This window comes from Felis catus, chromosome A1, assembly GCF_018350175.1.
Source record: "Felis catus isolate Fca126 chromosome A1, F.catus_Fca126_mat1.0, whole genome shotgun sequence".
Taxonomy (NCBI): domain Eukaryota; kingdom Metazoa; phylum Chordata; class Mammalia; order Carnivora; family Felidae; genus Felis; species Felis catus.
This window is the reverse complement of record NC_058368.1, coordinates 104,117,705-104,139,289: the sequence shown is the minus strand read 5'-3', so window position 1 is coordinate 104,139,289 and position 21,585 is coordinate 104,117,705. Positions and strand designations below refer to the sequence as shown.

General features: G+C 42.0%; 1 protein-coding gene across 1 annotated transcript in view; it reads left to right on the top strand.

Moving 5' to 3' along the window:
• ALDH7A1 (aldehyde dehydrogenase 7 family member A1) overlaps positions 1–21,585 on the top strand; it is a 39,683-nt gene that overhangs the window by 1,966 nt on the left and 16,132 nt on the right. Inside the window, exons 3-9 of the mRNA XM_003980723.6 lie at positions 716–781; positions 6,018–6,098; positions 6,658–6,781; positions 11,239–11,371; positions 12,472–12,516; positions 16,020–16,097; positions 18,757–18,854. Coding sequence (XP_003980772.1) covers positions 716–781; positions 6,018–6,098; positions 6,658–6,781; positions 11,239–11,371; positions 12,472–12,516; positions 16,020–16,097; positions 18,757–18,854 — 625 coding nt within the window. The remainder of the gene's footprint in view (positions 1–715; positions 782–6,017; positions 6,099–6,657; positions 6,782–11,238; positions 11,372–12,471; positions 12,517–16,019; positions 16,098–18,756; positions 18,855–21,585) is intronic.

The following is a 21,585-nucleotide window of genomic DNA, read 5'->3' as shown; positions in this document are numbered from 1 at the left end:
CATTTCACTTTTAAGAGTGTCTGGGAGAGACTGCCCACTCTTTGTCGGGCGCCTTAGAAAAGGTGGAACAGAAAAGTTGTGAGGGTGTGTCCCTTTGAGGCCATTTTTCAGAATTCTCTCCTCTTTGAAAGAAGGTTCTGACCTGTGGAGTCTGGGATGGAGCCCATGTGTCTGAATTTCTGATAACATGTCAGGTGTTGTCCCCAGATGAGGCTAATGGACCTTGCTTCAAGAAGCAATGTTGTAGAGGGGGACAAAACATAAGAGACTCATAAATATGGAGAACAAACAGAGGGTTACTCAAGAGGGTGTGCGAGGGGGGATGGGCTAAATGGGTAAGGGGCATTAAGGAATCTACTCCTGAAATCATTGTTGCACTATATGCTAACTAATTTGGATGTAAATTAAAAATAAAATAAAAAAGAAATGTAAAAAAAAAAACCTTTCAAATGCTGCTGATGGAAGGAAATAAACTAAATGCATTATATATGCATAAAAAGAGCAATGTTGTCAAAAGCACAGCTAGATTTGAAGTTGTCTTACTGGGTTCTCATGAGTGTTTGGATACATAGGCTGTGAAAATCATTGGAATCTACAAATCTGAGGGTCACCCAGAGAGATTCCAGTCCTTTTGCAAAAATCTTGTAGCTTCTCACAAGGGGATCATTGCTTCCTTTTCTTTTTCCCTTGGTCTCCCCCCTAATTGTTAATTTAGGCCAGCGTGGCTGACTATGAAGAAACTGTGAAGAAAGCGAGGGAAGCCTGGAGAATCTGGGCAGAGGTGAGTATGAAGGTCACAGCACCATGATCTGTTGTAACTGCAGGGAGATATAGAGAAATGTGATGAGGAGTCGGCGCTCTAAAATGGGAGTTCCTTGGGGGTTGTGAAAATCTCCTCTGCTGTAGACCTGGGATTGTGCCTTTTCCATATTTGGCTTTCAGTAAATGGGTGATTTAAAATGGATTAAAAGTCTCTAGTGATGTAGTGTAAACTTCAGCTCTGAATACTCTGTTTTCCCAATGAAGTTTCTTAAATTTCTTTTATTTTTTTGAAATTCCTTAAATTTCTAATTGAACAAAAAGAAAAGAATATGTATGCTAGAAACACCCTTTTTATCGCAGTTTCTTCCCACTCCCCCTGCCAGCTTTATGCAAAGGTGGGGATGTGGGAGTGTGGGAAGGAGCGTCTCAGAAATTCCTGGTTCAGAGGACAGGGGCTTGAGTTCCTCCACCATCTGATTAGGCCTGGAAGCAAGTTGTGCCTCCTCCGTCACTGTCTCCACCAGGGATAATATGAGCGGCTCTAGGGGCTGCGATTGGCCTGGGCTGGGTCACAGGGAGCTGTCACTAGGTGAGGGCCAGGCTCTGGAGGAGAAGAGAGGGAAGAACTGGGGTGGCCTGGATTTCCCAGTCCTCCCTCTCCCCTCCCACCCTGAATATCCCTTTTGATCTACCACCAAAGGTTATAGGCCTGAGGCTGGAGGAATATGGGGATGGTTTAACCCAGCTCTCCCCCCCTCTGTTTTGTCTTGTAAATAGAGGAGACCCAGAATTCCTCCTCCTTTCCTGAAGTTTTGGTGAGGTTTAAACGAGTTACTAATTGGAATTGCTTACTGGAGAACGTGGCCTTTGCCAACCTCTGTACCTGAATTACAGAACCCAGTGCTGCCAAGTTGCGGGCTGCTGAGCCCGTGTTTTCTCAGAATCAAAGATTGCTAGGGTGACTTGGGGAGGGGCAGGCTCTCCCAGAGAGCCCTGAATTGGATGCTCCTTAGCTGTCAGCCCCGGGACCCCCTCTGTGCAAAGCGGGAGAAACATCTTGACTTTATTTTTTTTTTTTAATATTTTTAAAATTTTTTTTTTTTGACGTTTATTTATTTTTGGGACAGAGAGAGACAGAGCATCAACGGGGGAGGGGCAGAGAGAGAGGTAGACACAGAATTGGAAACAGGCTCCAGGCTCTGAGCCATCAGCCCAGAGCCCGACGTGGGGCTCGAACTCACGGACTGCGAGATCGTGACCTGGCTGAAGTCGGACGCTTAACCGACTGCACCACCCAGGCGCCCCAGAAACATCTTGACTTTAAATGAGGCTATAAATTGGCTCAGGTTTCCATTATGTGCTATGAGAATATCCTTGAGCCGTGAAATACCACTTCCAAAAGTAAATAGAGTGGTAACTAAAGTTCACCGTACCTAAGAGAAGAGTGTCCAAAGCAGTACCAATTCATTGTTTTAAAAATAATTATTTTGAGGGCTCCTGGGTGGCTCATTTGGTTGAGCATTGGACTCTTGATTTCGGCTCAGGTCATGATCTCATGGTTTGTGGGTTCGAGCCCGGTGTTCACTCCATGCTGACATCTTCCAGACCCTGCTTGAGATTATGTCCCTTCCCATCCCCCTGCCCCTCCCCATCCCCCTGCCCCTCCCCCCTTCACTATTCACTATCTCTCCAAATAAATAAATACATTAAATTTTTTTTCTTTTTGATCATAAATACCTATTCCTTGCTAAAAAAATGGATAATGCACTAAATGAGATAATTAAATTTAATCTCCTTACCTCCTCTAGTTCGATACAGAATGTTTGTTAGAGTTATGTTTTGGTGCATTTCCTTCCAGGCTTTTTTTTTTTTTTTTTTTTTTTTTTTTTAATTTTTCAGGGAGAGAGAGAGAGAGAGGCAAAGCATGAGCAGGGGAGAAGTAGAGAGAGAAGGAGACACGGGATTCGAAGCAGGCTCCAGGCTCTGAGCTGTCAGCACAGAGCCCGATTCGGGGCTCAAACTCACGGACCGCAAGATCATGACCTGAGCCAAAGTCTGACGCTTAACTGACTAAGCCACCCAGGCACCCCGATATATATATATATTTTTTTGGTTTGTTTTAAGTTTATTTTGAGAGCAAGAGAAAGCACGGGTGGGAGAGGGGCAGAGAGAGAGGAGAGAGCAAGAACCAAGCAGGTTCCACACTGTCAGCTCAGAGCCTGACTCAGAAACCCTGAGATCAATACCTGAGCTGAAGTCAGACGCTTAATTGGCTGAGCCCCCCAAGCAACCCTCCTTCCCGTCTTTTATGTATTTCATAGTTGTGATTATTATACCTACTTCCTATGTACATGGCATGTGTAAAAGTTTGTGACCTGTCATCGTACTGAATACAAGCTTAAAGTTACTGCGTAATTTTTTAAAATCATTGTTTCTCTGTACGTAAGCTATTTACAAAAAATTTAATTACAGTTTATTTTTTAGAGCAGATTTAGTTTATAGTAGTATAGAGTGATGAGGTTTTTTGAGGTCCTAATGGGGTTCACGGGGTCCAGACCCGACGGCCAAGAAAATTCTTAAAGACATCTTTGGTGCAAAAAGGTGATTTTACTAAAGCACAGGGACAGGACCTGTGGGCAGGAAGAGCTGCCCCAGGGCCATGAGGAAAGACTGGTTATATACTATGGAGTGGGGGGTGGGGGGTGGGGGTGGGGGTGGTAAAGTCCAGTGGAAGTTTCCAGTGAGATTTTCATATGCTAAAGAAGACTGTCAGGATACTGGAGGCCTAGCTATTGTTGAGCTAAGGTGGTTTTCCCTCTAGCAAAGCATTAGCATTAAGACCTTAGGAAGTTCCTGGAGAAGCTTTTTACTCTCCTGGCCTCATGTATTCATCAATGGGCTGCGGATTATAAGGATATTTAATTTTATCTGCCATTTCCTTCTGCCTTTGTTTCCCACATCATAGAGGAGGAAAAATTTTTTGTTTTCACTTTTGTGTATTGTGGCTGGTCTAATACCGGACCTAAAACAGATTAATAGGAGGCCCTGGGTCTCAGTAGGTTAAATGACCAACCCTTGATTTCAGCTCAGGTCATGATCTCATGCTTCGGTTCCTGAGATCTGGCCCCTCTCTTTCTGCCCGTTCCTTGGCATGTGCTTACTCTCTGTGTCTCTCTCTTTCTTAAAATAAATAAACTTAAAAAAAAACCAAAAACCGCTAACAGGAGAGAAACAAATTTAATTTCTTATGTGGGGCGGGTAAGGATGATGATGGTGAGCAAGATCGAGACCCAAAATAGCCAGACATCTAGGCTTATATACACCCAGAGCTCTGGGCCCTCATGGAGGAAGAAGGCAATTCACAGGAAGGTGAACGGAGCAGATGTTCAGAACAGAAATGTTTTCCCTTCCATACACTAGGTCTCTCTTTATAAAAGTTCTCTTTTTTTTTTAATTTTTAAAAAAATTTTATTTTTTTCCTTTTTTTTTATTTTTGTGAGACAGAGCATGAGCGGGGGAGGGGCAGAAAGAGAGGGAGACACAGAATCTGAAGAGGCTCCGGGCTCTGAGCCATCAGCGAAGAGCCCGACGTGGGGCTCGAACTCACAAACTGTGAGATCCTGACCTGAGCTGAAGTCAGATGCTCAACTAACTGAGCCACCTAGGCGCCCCTATAAAAGTTACCTTTGGTGAGGCACCTAGATGGCTCATTTGGTTAAGCATCCAACTCTTGATTTCACCCCAGGTCACGATCTCAGGATCCTGAGTACAAGCTTGGCATTGGGGTCTGTGCTGGGTGTAAAGCCTACTTAAAAAATGAAATAAAATTGGGGTGCCTGGGTGGCTCAGTCGGTTAAGCGTCTGACTTCAGTTCATGTCACCATCTCGTGGTTTGTGAGTTCGAGCCCCGCATTGGGCTCTGTGCTGACACTTTGGAGCCTGGAGCCTGCTTCAGATTCTGTGGCTCCCCTCTCTGCCTCTCCCCTTCTTGTGTTCTGTCTCTATCTCTCTCTCAAAAATACATTAAAAACATTTAAAAGAACTATAAAAAAAATAAATTAAATAAAAAAAGTTTGCTTTATTTATTTATTTAAATTTTTTTTTAATGTTTTTATTTATTTTTGAGACAGGCAGAGCACGAGCAGGGGAGGGGCAGAGAGAGAGGGAGACACAGAATCCGAAGCAGGCTCCAGGCTCTGAGCTGTCAGCACAGAGTCCAACACAGGGCTTGAACTCACAGACCGTGAGATCATGACCTGAGCCAAAGTCGGACGCTTAACTGACTGAGCCACCCAGGCGTCCCAAAAGTTTACTTTGATAATAAGAGTAGTAAGATAATAATATAATACATTAATAATAAAAATAAAAAATAATAAAAGTAATAACAGACTTCTTGGCATAGATCCCCTTTGTAAGTTCTTTACAAAGGGGTTGAAAGCTTTTCCTGAGTCTGTTTGGCCTTTGCCTTCTGCTCAAAATAATCCTCATGCCAAAGTGGCATAGTCTGAAGTGGCTTATTCTGACCCACCATCAACAAAAAGATAAGCAGAAAGTAGGGAGTTCGTGTACTTTATCACACTTTCCGTGTTTCCCTCTTAACGTCATCTTGTGTTAACCCCATACATTTGTTACAGTTGGAGAGCCAATTTGGATAAATCATAATTTACTAAAGTGCACAATTTACATTATGATTGACTGTGTGCATGCACTGTTTTAAATGCTAGTGAAACTTTTGACCAGAAACCTTTAATTTATGTGCGTATTTACCCAGGTGTGTGTGAATTCAGGATCTTTCTTTTCCTGAACGGGCTTTAAAAAATTTTTTTTAACTTTATTTATTTTGACAGCGAGAGAGAGAGAGAGCGAGCATGTGTTTTGGGCAGGAAATGAGAGAATGCCAAGCAGGCTCTGGTGTAGTGCAGTTTGACCCATAAGAAAACGTTTCTGGGTATCATAAAGGTTTAGGGGTGTTTAAGGTATTTTAAGTCTTTTCTAGAGTCATTCGAGAGGTGTGTTCAGTCTCTGAATTTCTCGGTGCATATGGCACAGTCCCTTGCTCTCCAGGAGCCAGTCGTCTGGATGTTTTCTGCGTCTCTTGGTATCGGTTTATGGGATGTGTGATAACCACGTTCTTGATGTGATCAGGAAGTCATCTGATGGGTTTGTAGTTCTCTCACAGCACATTGGTCTAATACTGTGTTACAGATGTGAGTTCACGCTTTGAATCAGACACTAAGATTCCATTCTCTCCTTAGGTTCCTGCTCCGAAGAGAGGAGAAGTAGTGAGACAGATTGGGGATGCCTTGCGGGAGAAGATCCAAGTACTAGGAAGTTTGGTAAAGTATTTTTGTAGTAAATACACAGTCCTTTGAGTGGGGCATAAGACTGTTGTGCATCTGTGTTTAAGATTGTGATCCTTAAGGAAAACAGTTCATACATTTAAAATCTTCTTTTTAGAGGAAAGGTGGACAAGAGGAACAAAGAAAAATAAAGACAGTTCTTGGGTTTTTTTTCTTTTTTTAATGTTTATTTTTGAAAGAGAGAGAGGGAGACAGCGCATGAATTGGGGAGGGGCAGAGAGAGAGGGAGACACAGGATCTGAAGCAGGCTCCAGGCTCTGAGCTGTTAGCACAGAGCCTGACGTGGGACTCGAACCCACGAACTGTGAGGTCATGACTTGTGCCGAAGTCGGACGCTTAACTGACAGCCACCCAGGCACCCTGTTTTTGGTTTTTTAAATTGTTAAGATAATAACAGACTTTTTTAAGATCATTACCTTCACAAAAGAGACCCAGAATATGGTTTGCTTTCCTGCCCGACCTCCTTGCCCCATAAATTTAGTAATTAAACTGTGAATTGTGTCGGAAAAATGCTTCTTGGCTTTTTGTTTTTTAGGTGTCTTTGGAGATGGGGAAAATCTTAGTGGAAGGTGTAGGAGAAGTTCAAGAGTACGTGGATATTTGTGATTATGCTGTTGGCTTATCACGGATGATTGGGGGACCCATCTTGCCTTCTGAAAGTAAGCAGTGAAGTCAGTTAAACTAAGAGTTTTTGACTCTTAGAGCTCCAAAAAATGTGCTGGCTGTGAACAGTTTGCAAAAGAGGAATTGCATATATCACATAAAAATATGAAAATGTCTTTAATCTCTGCATGAACAAATGTAAATTACAATAGGTGAGAACATCAGATGAAGATCCTTCTTAAAATTTTCTATTTTTAAAGATTAGACTGTTTTGGCAAGTCCATGGCTGAGACAGCTGTTCTTTAATGGGGACTTTTGGTAACATGAATAACCAGTCCATCAGGAAAACAATTCAAAAATCTATGCAAACGGCCTGAAATATTTAATGCCAGTTTCAAGAATCTAATTTGAGTAAATTCCCTGAAATGTGACAAATGTTTATATGTAAAGATGTTCCTTGTAGTGTCAATAGGAAACATTTGAAATGATCTAGGGGCAGCTGGTTGGCTCAGTTGGTTGAGTGTCCAACTTCAGCTCTGGTCATGATCTTGTGGTCTGTGAGTTTGAGCCCTGTGTTGGGCTCTGTGCTAACAGCTCAGAGCCTGGGACCTACCTTGGGTTCTGTGTCTCCTCTCTCTGCCCCTCCCCCACTCGTGTTCAGTCTCTCTTGTCTCTTAAAAATGAATAAATATTTAAAAAATATTTTTAATGATCTGAGTGCCATTTTATATGCCAAAGGTTAAGCTAATTTTGGTAGTTTGTTGGTATATGTATGTGTGTGTATATGTATATATTATTTTCTTTTTATTTATTTATTTTGACAGAGTGTGTGAGCACAGGAGGGGCAGAGAGAGAGGGAGAGAGAGAATCACAAGCAGGCTCCTGCACAGAGCCCAATGTGAGACGCAAACACATAAACCGTGAGATCATGACCTGAGCCGAAATCAAGAGTCAGACATTTGGGGCGCTTGGGTGGCTCAGTCGGTTAAGCATCTGACTTCAGCTCAGGTCATGATCTCACAGTCCGAGTTTGAGCCCCACGTCAGGCTCTGTGCTGACAGCTCAGAGCCTGGAGCCTGCTTCGGATTCTGTCTCCCTCTCTCTCTCTGCGCCTCCCCTGCTCATGCTCTGTCTCTGTCTCAAAAATAAATAAAAACATTAAAAGAAAAATAAAAAAAAAATAAATATAAGTATTCTCCTTTAAAAAAAAGTCAGATGCTTAATTGAGCTGCCCTGGTGCCCCAGTCTATTAGCATATATTAAAAGTCATACTTGGGAAGATTGTTTCCCACGACCGCACACTTTTATGGGAAAGTTGTGTTTACTTTTAAATCGTTCTAGGTTTTTTTTTTCTTTTTTTCTTAAGAGGTGATAAATTTGTATCACAAAATTGAAAAAGAATGAAATGGTAAAGGATGAAAAGTTATTTTCTTACTCTCCTGGATGCTCCCAAATATCCCCATGGAAGTAGTGAATGTTTCTGGTTTCTTGTATATCTTTTTAGAGCTTTTGTTTTTGGGTGGGCAAATATGTGTCTTAGGCACACAGACATGACCAAGCTATATGTTCTATTCTATACTTACTTTTTACTTAAGGTGTCTCAGAGATTGTTGCTTCTCATTCCAGGAGGGGACTTCCTTCATCTTTTTTTATTAGTCTGTTTGTTGTCAGGACACTAATTTTGTAGCCAGTTCCCAAATAATGGATACGTGGGGTATTTTCTCAGTTTTTTGCTGAAAATGACTATGTTGCAATGACTGACCTTGTACTCTGAGGAGGTTTCAACAGTGAGGATAAGGGTTTATGTGATTTGGAAAGTTTGCATTGTTGATGGAGCAAAACAGGTGACTGCATGTCTGTGTAGAAAGTACCTGGGAATGGAAGTTGGCCAAAGCAGTCCTGGTGGTTGTCTGTGTGTAGCAGAATTACTGATGGCTGCTATTGTCGTCCTTCCTCCCTCCCTGTCTTTCCTTTGTTTCTTTTAAATATTTATTTATAAATTTTGAGAGAGAGATGTGGGGAGTGGGAGAGGGGCAGAGAGAGAGAGGAGAGAGAGAGAATCCCAAGCACAGGGCTCAAACTCATGAAGTGTGAGATCATGACCTGAGCTGAAATCAAGAGTTAGACACTTAACCAGCTGAGCCACCCAGGCACCCCTGTTTCTTTTTCTTTTTATGTTTGTTTGTTTACTTTGAGAGGGAGAGAGCGAGAGCGAGCAAGCACGAGCAGGAGAGGGGCAGAGAGAGCAGGAGACAGAGAATCCCAAGCATGTTCTGTGCTTACAGTGCAGAGCCCGACATGGGGCTCAACCTTAGGAACTGCGAGATCATGACCTGACACAAAGCCCAGAATTGGATGCTTAGCTGACTGAGCCACCCAGGTGCCCCTTATTGATGATTTTTAATAGGCTTTTCTAGTTTGAAAAGTTAGTAAATTTCCAGTTTGGAGAAATATACATCTGCAAACAGGAACTTCTTTGATTTATACCTGCTGAGATGTCTGCCTCACTAATTAAAACCTTTTTCATTTGTTTTACACCTATTTTAGGAGAGTAGATTTATTCACCTCTACAGAGGCTTTGCTGGTAACTTTGACTTCATTGATATAGTAGATGCTTACTGAGTGTCTAGCAGGTGCCAGGTGAACGGATAGGTGATACTTGATCAATAAGGCGTTGTCCTTGCCCTAAAGGAATTTATAAGATTGAAGATTCTTCATGTTTTAGAGTGGGAGGCAAGTAATGGACAAGTAATGGGAGGAGTGTAACAGCATGGTAAGTCCTGTGGTGGGGTGCAGGGGAGGGTGGGGCCCTGAGCCAGCCTTGCAGGGGTCAGAAAAGGCCCCTGGGAGACAGTAATCCAAGGCAAGGCTTCAGGGGTGAGAAGGGTGGGGCAGGATGGTCTTAACACTGGGCCAAAGCCCACATGAAATAAGCTGGGAGAGGGGCGCCTGGGTGGCCCCGTTGGTCGAGCGTCCGACTTTGGCTCAGGTCATGATCTCACGGTTCGTGGGTTCGAGCCCCGCGTCGGGCTCTGTGCTGACAGCTTAGAGCCTGGAGCCCGCTTCGGATTCTGTGTCTCCCCCTCTCTCTGCCCCTCCCCTGCTCATGCTCTGTCTCTCTCTGTCTCAAAAATAAATAAAAAATTAAAAAAAAAAAAAGAAAGAAGCTGGGAGAATGTGGCTTATTTGGGCAACTGCCTTGGTTGCACACAGCTTGCAGGCACCATCTGAGTGGGGAGGCAGGGTGGAGAGGGAGCCCCGGGAAGGCACTTGTCCTGTTGAAGAATTCGGACTTTGTCCTGAGGGCAGTTACGGTAGTGATCCAGATACCACAGAGTTGTAAGCAGGGGAGGGAGGTGATCAGGGCTGCACTGGCCTCTGTGGGGGGAAGGACAAAGAGGGGAGGGCAGGAGAGGAGGAGGCAGGCCCTGCCAGGAAGAGTGTGTCAGCACATCATCTCAGGGAGGGGAGGAGGATTGAGGTGCGTCGAGGAAAGGGAGGGCAGCAGCTCCTGGGCACCCTGTTCCCGCAGGGCGAGTGTTGTCAGAAAGATGGACGGCTGGGAGCATCACCTTCCAGTCGGTGTGTGGTTTTAACTCCATTTGTGAACTGTCCACTTCCTTGCTCCAGTTCACTGCTCCATCTGCCTTTGATTAAAATAGGCCCTTTGAGGTGCCTAGGTGGCTCAGTTGGTTAAACTCTTGCTTTTGGTTTGGGTCATGATCTCATGGTTTGTGGGAGTTTGAGGCCTGCCCAGCCTTGGGCTCTGTGCTGACAGTGTGGAGCCTGCTTGGGATTCTCTGTCTCCATCCCTCCCTCTCTCCCTCTGTCTCCCTCTCTCTTCTTCCCTCTGTGTCCCTCCCCTGCTCACGCTTTCTCTCAAAAATAAAGAAGTAAACTTTAAATAAATAAGTAAACATTAAAAAAAAATAGGCCCTTGTGGGATGGTGGGTGATGTTACGTGTAAAATTTGTATATAGCGAACACATAGTGTCTTTGTAGTTCCCATTTTTCTCTATGAATGTGAAGCCTTGTGCCGGTCACTCATTTAACGCATATGTAATTCTTAGAACTGTTCTTGTTCCTTGTGAGTGAGTGTCGTTGCCTTCATATGGAGAGGTTGGCCAAGGGCTTTACAGGCAATATAAAGAATAGGAGTCACAACTCCTGTGTTCTGCCCTTTGCATTCACCTCACCCAGGGCACCTCTCATCACCTCTTTGAGCTTTCCTCGTCTCTTGGATGGTGCTCATGCTGCCCTGATCCACACGGAGTTCCTGTAAGCGTCAGAGGCATAATGGTATCCTTACAGTTTATAAGGTAGTGCGGTAATAGCAGCTTTTATGGTATGCCGATTAGCTGTGTAAAGTGAACCACTGTGAGATACCTGGAATCCCCTCTTGGTCTCATGCACCTTAGTTCTGAAAATGAATGATTTCAGGCTTTGTTATTATCACCATCACATGCATTAAATCAGTATGCTTAAGCACGGTCCACTCCTTCCCTGTCCTCAGGACCTGGCCATGCCCTCATTGAACAGTGGAATCCTGTAGGCCTGGTTGGCATCATCACTGCGTTCAACTTCCCTGTGGCAGTGTATGGCTGGAACAATGCCATTGCCATGATCTGTGGGAATGTCTGCCTTTGGTAAGACCTGCTTACTTTCTTCGTTCTTCTTCTTTCCTTTTTTTTTTTTTTTAAACATTTATTTATTTTTGAGAGAGAAAGACAGCATGGGGGGGGGGGGAGGGGCAGACAAAGAGGGAGACAAAGAATCCAGAGCAGGCTTCAGACTCTGAGCTGTCAGCACAGAGCCCAGCGCGGGGCTTGAACGCACGAACTGTGATGTCATGACCTGAGCCGAAGTTGGACGCTTAACCAACCGAGCCGTTCAGGCACCCAAGACTGGATATATTCTTTATACCACATTCTGCAAATAGAAAACCCAGGTAGAAAGTTGGAGAAAAAAGAACTTGGGAAGAGTCCCAATCCTCTTTGTGAAACTTGACTTTTTTCCCATTCAGGAAAAATTTCATACTGAATTCCCAAGTGATTCTGCAGCCCTTGACCATTGTTCCCATTGATACTTTAACTTTTACCTCTCTGGAAAATATGGGATAGTAGATGTTAGTTGGGAGAATGTCTGTATTTTGTAGATGACAAAACAGTTGCTTGTTTTTAACTTCTGTGTTGAATGGGAGAAGTTAGATTAGGAAGGCCAGGACAGTTGTCTTTGCCCATTTGGCATCTGTTCCACTGGTAATTAACTTACGTTAATGCTGTGTTCGGTTGAATGCTTTCACAGACTCTCTACAAAGGCCAGGCATCGGTGGGAGATTGATGATTTGGCACCATGTTGCCAAAGGGACCCATGCCTTTTAATGTTTTAATCCATAAGGACTAGTCGTGTGGTTTTTTTCCAGCCCCTTGAGCCTTCTAAGGAACTTGTAAAGTTCATGTTGATAGATTTCCATTTCCGTAATTGACAGAGGTTAATGTAACAGTTCCCGTGATCAGTGCAGCAAGCAGGTTCAAAATTGCTTGGTGCCATTTTTAGGTTTTTCAAAGTTTTGTAGTACCTGAGCTCCCAAAGACGCAAAGCTCAAGGACAAATGTTGATATCACTTATTAGGCTCTGTGGTTTAATTGGACAGAACTTCTCAGAAAGACTTGTTTCTGCTTGACAATAAAAGGTATTTATGATTTCCACGAAACTAAGTTGCTTTTTTTTTTTTGATCCTCTCAAGGAAAGGAGCTCCAACAACTTCCCTCATTAGTGTAGCTGTCACAAAGTAAGTATGTGTGGCTTTCTTTTCCTGAGTTATCGAATAATCGGAAAAGGTGATCGGTAGGCACTGGCTTTTAATCCAGTGTGGAAGGGTCATATTTATTAAGCATGGAACTTGGGTAAACTTTTTTTCTCCTTGGCTTGTAATCAGATTTTTTTTTTTTTTAATGTTTGAGAAGGAGAGAGAGAGAGGCGGCGGTGGCGGGGGAGGGGTACGAGGGGGGGGGGGAGAGGGAGGATCTAGCAAGGGAGGGGCAGAGAGACAGGGAGACCAAGGATCCTAAGGAGACTCCATGCTAACAGCACAGAGCCCAATACAGGGCCTGAACTCAACAATGGGGAGTTCATGACCTGAGCTGAAGTCGGCTTCTTGACTGACTGAGATATCCAGGTGCCCCTATAATAACTTTTACATCATTTTACGGTATATGGAGCTCTTGCAGAGCCGTGTAATTGAACTCTTTGGAAACAAGCCAGATATTGATAAAGGTATTGAAATTGGGCTCTTCAAAACGTTTATGTCTTTTGGGAAATAACACCAAATCCAGTGGAAAGGAACTATCCTTACAATTTACGGACTGTATTTAGTAACTTCTAAACATGATCATGGTTTTGATTTTTACCCAGGTGATAGTTTCCTGGCTTTTGTTTAATAGGTGGTTGGCAAAACAAAGAAATGGTTATTATACTGTTCTATTGACTCTTCTGACACTATCTAAAATGTATTTCATCTTTTGGTAACAAAAATTTTTTTAATCATTTTAGAGAACTTGACAACTCTGATTAGGTCATAAAATCAGTATTACTGGTTTATCGTTGTGGCATTTAGAGTCTGTATAGAACAGGATGTCTTCCCGTGTCGAGTGGTGACCGTTCTTGCTGTTCCATTGGCTGCATGGTCTTCTTTCTCTGAATTAAGAATTCCTGGTAGAAAGCCTGTGGAGTCTTTATGGAAGAGGGTCCTTGAGGTTAGAAGTCCATTGAGGAGCAGTGGCTTAGGAATTGACACATGGGCTGAAAGAGAAAGTAGTATGTGTTAGTATTTACTTGAAAGGAATACATGATATTGAGGAAACTTTATCCTCTAAGGCAAGATAATTAAATTTAACAATTAAATAACTACTGACTTATTTATAATAATTAAAATTTATGATTATAATTATACTTGAATTATAATTAAGTACTAAAGACAACTCTAATCTGCACGACACATGAGACAAATCACATGTATAAATATGAGATTCCTGGGCAGTTTTTAAAAATAAACCTTAAAAAACAAACCCAAAACAGTTAATGTCGACAGAGTGAACAGACTTACCGATTGTTATTAGGCAGCTTTTTTTTTTTTTTCAAGTTCATTTTTTTATTTTGGGAGACAGAGAGGGAGAGAGAATCCCAAGCAGGCTCTGCGCTGGCCACACAGAGCCCGACCATGAGATCATGACCTGAGCTGTAATTAAGAGTGGGGCACTTAACCGACTGAGCACCCAGGTGCCCCATCAGCTGGTTTAAAATATTTATTTTGATAATAGTTTCACATGTTCTACGTGATTGCTCCTTTGATCTCATTTATTTGCTCTAAATAGTTTGAAGGATTTGAAATGTTCCTATGGGAGTGTGGCTGATTTTTTAGGTAATTGAGAATGTTAGCTGATTCTGTTAGAGAAGACAGTAAATAAAATGATGCTCGATTTTGCTGGAGTTAACTAAAGGTGCTGCAGAGTCAGCTAAACGTTCAGATTCCTAGATGAACACTGCCTACGCGTTGTCCCTTTTTCTATTCATAAAGATGTAGGAAAGGTCGTAGTTTGCCAGGAGGGATAGCATCCAGTATTTCTCTTTATTCTGTGTCTTTGTAACATTTTATGCAGGAGTAAGGAGGTGAGATCTGCTTTGGACAGGTGTGGGGGTTGCTCTGACTCACAAGCCTGCTGACTCACAAGAAGCAGAATGTCTTAGAAAAATTCCATAGGCACAGCTTTCAGTTACCCATAAGGGACATGAAGTTACAAAAGTCCCTGTGCTCAGGGAAGAGCAGAAAGCCTGAGGTTCCCATTTACAGTTCTCACGTTGTTATGCCAGTCCAGATGGAGTTCACCGGTCAGGGGTCGTGGCTACCGTAAGTCATGCTGTGTCTCTGTAGCACTGGTGATGCCCTGACATTGACCAGGTCACCTGGGCAACAGAACGAGAGACTTAACCCAAAGTCAGAGGCTCATGCAATAGGGAAAAGGGTTTTGTAAACCCACAGACACAGAGCAAAATCCTGAGCCTTCAAAAACAATCCGCCTCCTTCTGCAGTGTATATACCCCGAGTCTGTGGAAAAAATTGTACGACCTGAAATCTAGGTTCAGACATTACAACTGCATGTATGATCCTTGGTGGGCGGGAAAAAAGAAAACCACTATAAAGGACAGCTTCGGGGACAGTTAAAGAATTTATGTTTAACAGCGGTCCCTTTTTTTATGGAAGTGTTTGTTTTTTTAATTTGGATTTTTTTTTAAAAATTTAAACAAATTAGAAATTAGGAAGTAGCAAGAAGGTTAGGAGGATTGATGAATAGTCTTGGCTGTATTCAGGAAGCTCAAAATGAATGAAAGAGAAACCAGAATTACCATTTTTTACAACTCCTCATCAGATTTAAGGTGTATGGAACTGTAGTTATTATTTTGATTCATAGAATAAGTTGTATTATTCAGTGTTAAAAAACTGCTAGCCCACAGTGCTTTAGCCTGGAGGCTGCTGATATTTCTTTAGTAAAGGATTTGGTGTGAAGCCAGTGGAGACTAGTCGTGAACTTGTTGAGGTTCTGTTGTCAGGTGTAGCTCCCTCTGCTGTACCTCCTCAGCAACTACACTAGGTTTGGGGGCCTCTTTCGGTTTCCTCCTTTACCACTTCTCTGGCTGGCCTTTGCTTTGCACAGATGTGTTGGGATTTCATTTGCTGATGGGGACTACCTTTCTTCCTTTTTCTTTCTTTATTTTTAAAAATTTTTTAAGCGTTTATTTTTGAAGGGGAGAGAGAGAGAGAGTGAGAGTCATAGCATGAACACCGTAGGGGCAAAAGAGAGGGAGACACAGAATCCGAAGCATCTTTTTATTTCTTTGCCATCATTTTGATGGATTTGTGGCAAGAGACAAAAACAAAAACCAAAAACAAACGTCCTGTGATCACTCTGTTGTCTTAAGCTAGATATGTGTTCCTAGTTTGGCAGAAAAATGTTAGAAAACAGTGAGCAGTTGAACTACCTGACCATTGCATTGTATCTTTTATTTATTTAGTATGTTTTTTTTTCTTCTAAAGATTTTAGGGGGAAAAGAGTTCTGCCTTTAAGTATTGGAAAACCTCGTCTGTAATATGTGAGGTGAAATGCAGGCCTGCATGTTTGGGGTCAGAGTGAGGGAGAAAGTTGGAAAAAGGAAGTCACGCAGTTGGAAATCATTCCTAGTTTTAGAAAAACCCTTAGAAATTGTTTTCTTTCTTAGTCATTGCTTTTTCTTTTTTAGGATAATAGCCAAGGTTCTAGAAGACAACAAACTGCCTGGTGCTATTTGTTCCTTGACCTGTGGTGGAGCAGATATAGGGTAGGTCAACGGGCCCTACGTCTTTTTCTGTTGAAGGACTCCGGGTTGATTGATCCGAATCATCTTTTTTTTTAAGTTTTTTCAATCTTTATTTATTTTTGAGAGACACAGAATGCCAGTGGGGGAGGAGCAGAGAGAGAGAGAGGGAGACACAGAATCCGAAGCAGGCTCCAGGCTCTGAGCTGTCAGTACAGAGCCTGACGCGGGCTTCAAACTCATGATCTGTGAGATCATGACCTTAGCTGAAGTCAGACCCTTCGCTGAGTGAGCAACCCAGGTACTCCAGAATCATCTTTATTACAATAATGAAACCCAGTAAAGCTGAGGAGGTGTGAGTGGTTTTTTGGAATCATTATTATTACGTACCTTATTGGGCTTTGTCTTCATTAGTCTTTGTTGGAAGAAGAGTAAGAATTATTTTTTTTAATTACCCAGAGCTACTTGTGTAAGATGTTTACAGCCTAAAATAAGAAACTGCTGGAACATTGGGACGTCTATGGCTTCCTGACACTTGATTTATAAAGGTGCTTACTCACAAAGCAAAGCTGTGGAATTGGAGTCTGGTGTATTCCTCCCCCCACATCCTATTGTCTAGGTTCTTGAGCTGAACGAAAAAAGGGGCCCCTGAGAATAGAGCCTCTTTTTAAAAATGTATTGTTTTAAGAAAATTGCTATATAATTCACATACCATGAAATTTTCTCTTTAAAAAGGTACAGTTGAGTGGTTTTTAGAATATTCACAGTGTTTTGCAACCATTACCATTATCTTATTTGAGAACATTTTCATTTCACCAGGAAGGAACTTTGTACGTATTAGCACTCACTTACCATCTTCCCTCTTCCCCCTGGAAACCACTCCTGTACTTTCTATCTCTATAGTTGGGCCTGTTTGGGACATTTCATGTAGATAGAATCGTATAACATGTGGCCTTTTGTGTCTGGTTTCTTTCTTTCTTTATTTTTATTTATTTATTTATTTATTTATTTATTTATTTATTTATTTATTTTAACGTTTATTTATTTTTGAGACAGAGAGAGACAGAGCATGAACAGGGGAGGATCAGAGAGAGAGGGAGACACAGAATCTGAAACAGGCTCCAGGCTCTGAGCGGTCAGCACAGAGCCCGACGTGGGGCTCGAACTCACGGACTGTGAGATCATGACCTGAGCTGAAGTCGGCAGCTTAACCGACTGAGCCACCCAGGTGCCCCGTGTGTCTGGTTTCTTTAACTCAGCATAACATCAGAGCCTGTTTTTAAGCTGGGAACTGACTCTGATTGCCCTGAACAATGATGGAAGTTGAAGTTGTTACTGGTGGCTTAGACTTTGTTTATGTATTTATTTTAAGATTTTATATTTAAGTGATCTTTATATCCAACGTGGGGTTCAAACTCACAACTCTAAGATCAAGAGTCCCATGCTCTGCCCGCTGAGCCAGCCAGGTGCCCCTGGCTTAGACTTTAATTAAGTGTGGTTTCATAGGAGTCAGGCCTCACAGCCCACACTGGTGTAGTTAAAATGTTGATCTCCATACATCACTGTTACCATAGTACTCCACCTACTGGTCAGTCTCAAAATGAATGAATGAATCAGTCCTTTTTTATAAAAATGGGAACGTGTTAGAAAATACAACTTTCACATATAGAGTGGATAGTGAAATAATATCTAAATGTCATTTATAAAATGAATAATATATCCTTTGACCTAGTCTTTTTTGCGCTTTGTACTTTGTTTTTTTTTAATGTTTATTTTTGAGAGAGAGAGAGAGAGGAATCATGAGTGGGGGAGGAGCAGAGAGAGAGGGAGACAGATTCCCAAGCAGGGTCCGCACTGTCAGGGCAGGGCCGATGCGGGTGTTGAACCCATGAACCATGAGATCGTAACCTGAGTTAAACTCAAGAGTTGGACGCTTAACCAACTGAGTCACCCAGGCGCCCCTCTTCTTTGGACATCAGTCCTTCACTTTGGTCTTGAGCTAGCTCAGATAGTGTAGTGTTTGCATTCATGCATTTAGTAACAGCCACTTTGAGTATCCATATCCGTGCTCACGTTTGCTGGGCTGAACCTGGGGAAGTCTCCATGCATAATCTCATCAAGCTGTTCCAGCCTTAACATAAGTTTGATGCTCTGGCTACCCTGCATGGTCCATACTGAGTCCTTTGAACCTCTGAACCAGGAGCCAGGTGGATCAAATCGATAGTATCTGATTTATATTTCTTAGAGGTAACTGGAAATCCTAGCACAGTCTTTATTAAGTGAGCTTTCGTGAGAGATACTTAGGATGCTTTCCTGCAACCTTCACATTTTTAATTCTTAAAGGAATTAGTAGTTGAGGGGTCTGCAGAATAACTGGGATGTTAATCAAAGAAGTGCTAAGGTCATAATGTATAGGAAGGACTTTCATCCTTAACAATGTCCTCAAGGTGATTTCAGTTTACAGAGAGCTCCCAGACCAGGTTAGCCTATTGTGCTAGATGGCTCTGCCTGTGAACATCTAGTTCATTTTCATGAAAACTTTCCTTTGCATCCTTGGGATAGACATATTTGTATCTTTGACTGAGTGTCTTTTTGTGATGAGGAAATGTTCTGACCTGGTTCCAGCAGGTGCCACTGTTGCTGGGTTTCTCTGCCTTGGGTGACTGTGTTCATTCCCCTGCAGCACTGCAATGGCCAAAGATGAACGGGTGAACCTGCTGTCCTTCACCGGGAGCACACAGGTGGGAAAACAGGTGGCCCTTATGGTGCAGGAGAGATTTGGTAAGTGTTGCCTTTTAATGAGATTTGCAGTTCCATCAGGGATGGATATGAAATCTGAAAGTTGGGTTTTTCCTCCCTGATCCCTTCTGAAGGGACAATAGCCATGTTTATTTGAATATCCAGGTAACAGAGGGATACAGCTATTAATGGGGAAATTGCAAATTTAATAGCATAATTTTCAGAAGGATTTCATTTTCCCCCTAAATTACCATAGTGAAATCCTATCAAATACATTTCTTTATTTCTATCAGAAGTGTTTGGCAAATTAAAAACAGAAAATCCACGCTCCAAGCAGGACCAGGGAGTACAGGACCTAGAATAAGTATGGAACGGAAGACTTAAATCTGTTCTTGTTTACATTTTACGTATGTATGACTGCAAAGGGTTTTATACACACAGCCTTGTATGCTTTATGGCTCATTAAGGCAGTTTTATTATTTATTTATTTATTTGTTAAAAAGATTTAATTGTTTAAAGTAATCTCTACCCACAGTGTGGGGCTTGAACTCACAACCCCAAGATCAAGAGTCCCATGCTCTACCAAACTGAGCCAGCCAGGTGCCCCCACAGGCATTGGTTTTCATTTCATTTCATTTCATTTCATTTCATTTCATTTCATTTCATTTCATTTCATTTCATTGTGTGCTTATTTATTTATTTTTTTAAAATTCATACATTTATTTTGAGAAAGAGGAAGAGAATCCCAAGCAGGCTCTATGCTGTCAGCCCAGAGCCCAGCACGGAGCTTGATGCCACCAACTGTGAGATAAGACCTGAGCTGAAATCCAGTCTTAACACTGAACTGAGCCCCCAGGTGCCTGCCAAAGGCATTGCTTTTAAACAGCAAGTTTACAAACCAGTAGAGCTAATAACTAAGGTCAACAAGGTTACAGGATACAAGATACAATACAAAGATCACTTGCATTCCTTTACTTTGACCATAAGCATTCTCAAAATGAAATTCTGAAGACATTTACACTAGTGTCAAAAAGAATAAAATACTTAAGAATAAATTCAACAGGGGCTCCTGGCTGTCTCAGTTAGTAGAGCATACAACTCTTGATCTCAGGGTTGTGGGCTCAGGCCCCACGTTGGACGTGATTACTTAAAATCTTTAAAAAATAATAAATACAACAAAGGAAGTTGGAGTCTTTCACACAGGAATTAATACAGACTATTATTGAAAGTAATTAAAGAACACCTAAGTCAATGTAAAGACATCCCATTTTTACTGTTTGGGAAACTTAGTATTATTGTAGCCTAAGATCAATACTGTCCTAGTAATCTACAGATTCACTGCAATCCCTTTCCAAATGTCAGCTGGCTTCTTTGCAGAATTGACAGGCTGATCCTAAAATTCAGATGAAATGCAAAGGACCCCAAGCAGCCAAACAGTCTTGAAAAAGACCAAAGGGGGACCCATATGTCCTAATACTGCAACTTACTATAAAAAATTCAGTATAAAAAATTCAAGACTATGTACTGGCATCAGGATAGACATAAAAATGAGTGGAATAACAGTCCAGAAATAAACCCTTCGAGTTACGGTTAACTGATTTTTGATAAGGGTGCCAGGACATTTCAATGGAGGGAAAAACTAGTCTTTTTAACAAATGGTGCTGGGACAACTAGATATCCAAGTATGTACATATGAAAGTAGACCCCACCTCTTCCTGTACACAAAAATTAACTCCTAATGTATCAAAGACCTGAATGTGAGAGCCAGAACTATCAAACTCTTAGAAGAAAACATAGAAATAGGTTTTTGTGGCCTTGGATTAGGCAGTGGTTTCTAGGATATGGCCCTTAAAACATAACCAACATGAGATAGACTTCATCAAAAATAACACTTTAGTGCTTCAGGGGCGCCTGGGTGGCTCGGTCGGTTGAACGACCGACTTCAGCTCAGGTCATGATCTCACGGTTTGTGAGTTTGAGCCCCGTGTCGGGCTCTGTGCTGACAGCTCAGAGTCTGGACCCTGCTTCTGATTCTGTGTCTCCCTCTCTCTCTGCCCCTCCACCACTCATGCTGTGTCTCTCTGTGTCTCAAAAATAAATAAACATTAAAAAAAATTAAAAAAATAAAATAAAAAAAAACAAACAATTAAAAAAAAAACTTTCGTGCTTCAAAGGGTACTATCAAAAAGATGGACAGAACAACCTACAGAATGGGAGAAGGTATTTGCAAATCCTTTATCTGATAAGATATTGGTATCTAGAATAAATAAAGGACTCTTAAAATTCAGCAATATAAAACACAATCCAGGGGTGCCTGAGTGGTTAGTCGGCTAAGCCTCTGATTCTTGATTTCGGCTCAGGTCATGATCTCAGGGTTTGTGAGTTCGAGCCCAAATTGGGCTTCTCGAAGACAGCGCAGAGCCTTCTTGAGATTCTCTGTGTCCCTCTCTCTCTCTGCCCCACCCCCATCTCAGAAATAAATAATAAACATTAAAAAAATTAACCAGTATATCCAACACTAGAGCAGTAGCTAAGTAAAATTTAGTCTGTCATGGTGAAGTACTATGCAGTGATTTTTTTAAAATAGCTCTTAACTTAGGTAAATGTGTAAGAGCAAATTAGTTTGTACAATCTCAAGTAAATAGAAATGAACATTGAAGAGATTTGAAGGCCCTATACCAAATTATGAGGAGAGATTTCATTATGCTTACGAGCCATGACTTTTTGCCTGTTTGATACTTTCTGATTAAAACATTTTTTCCTGCAGTGAGCA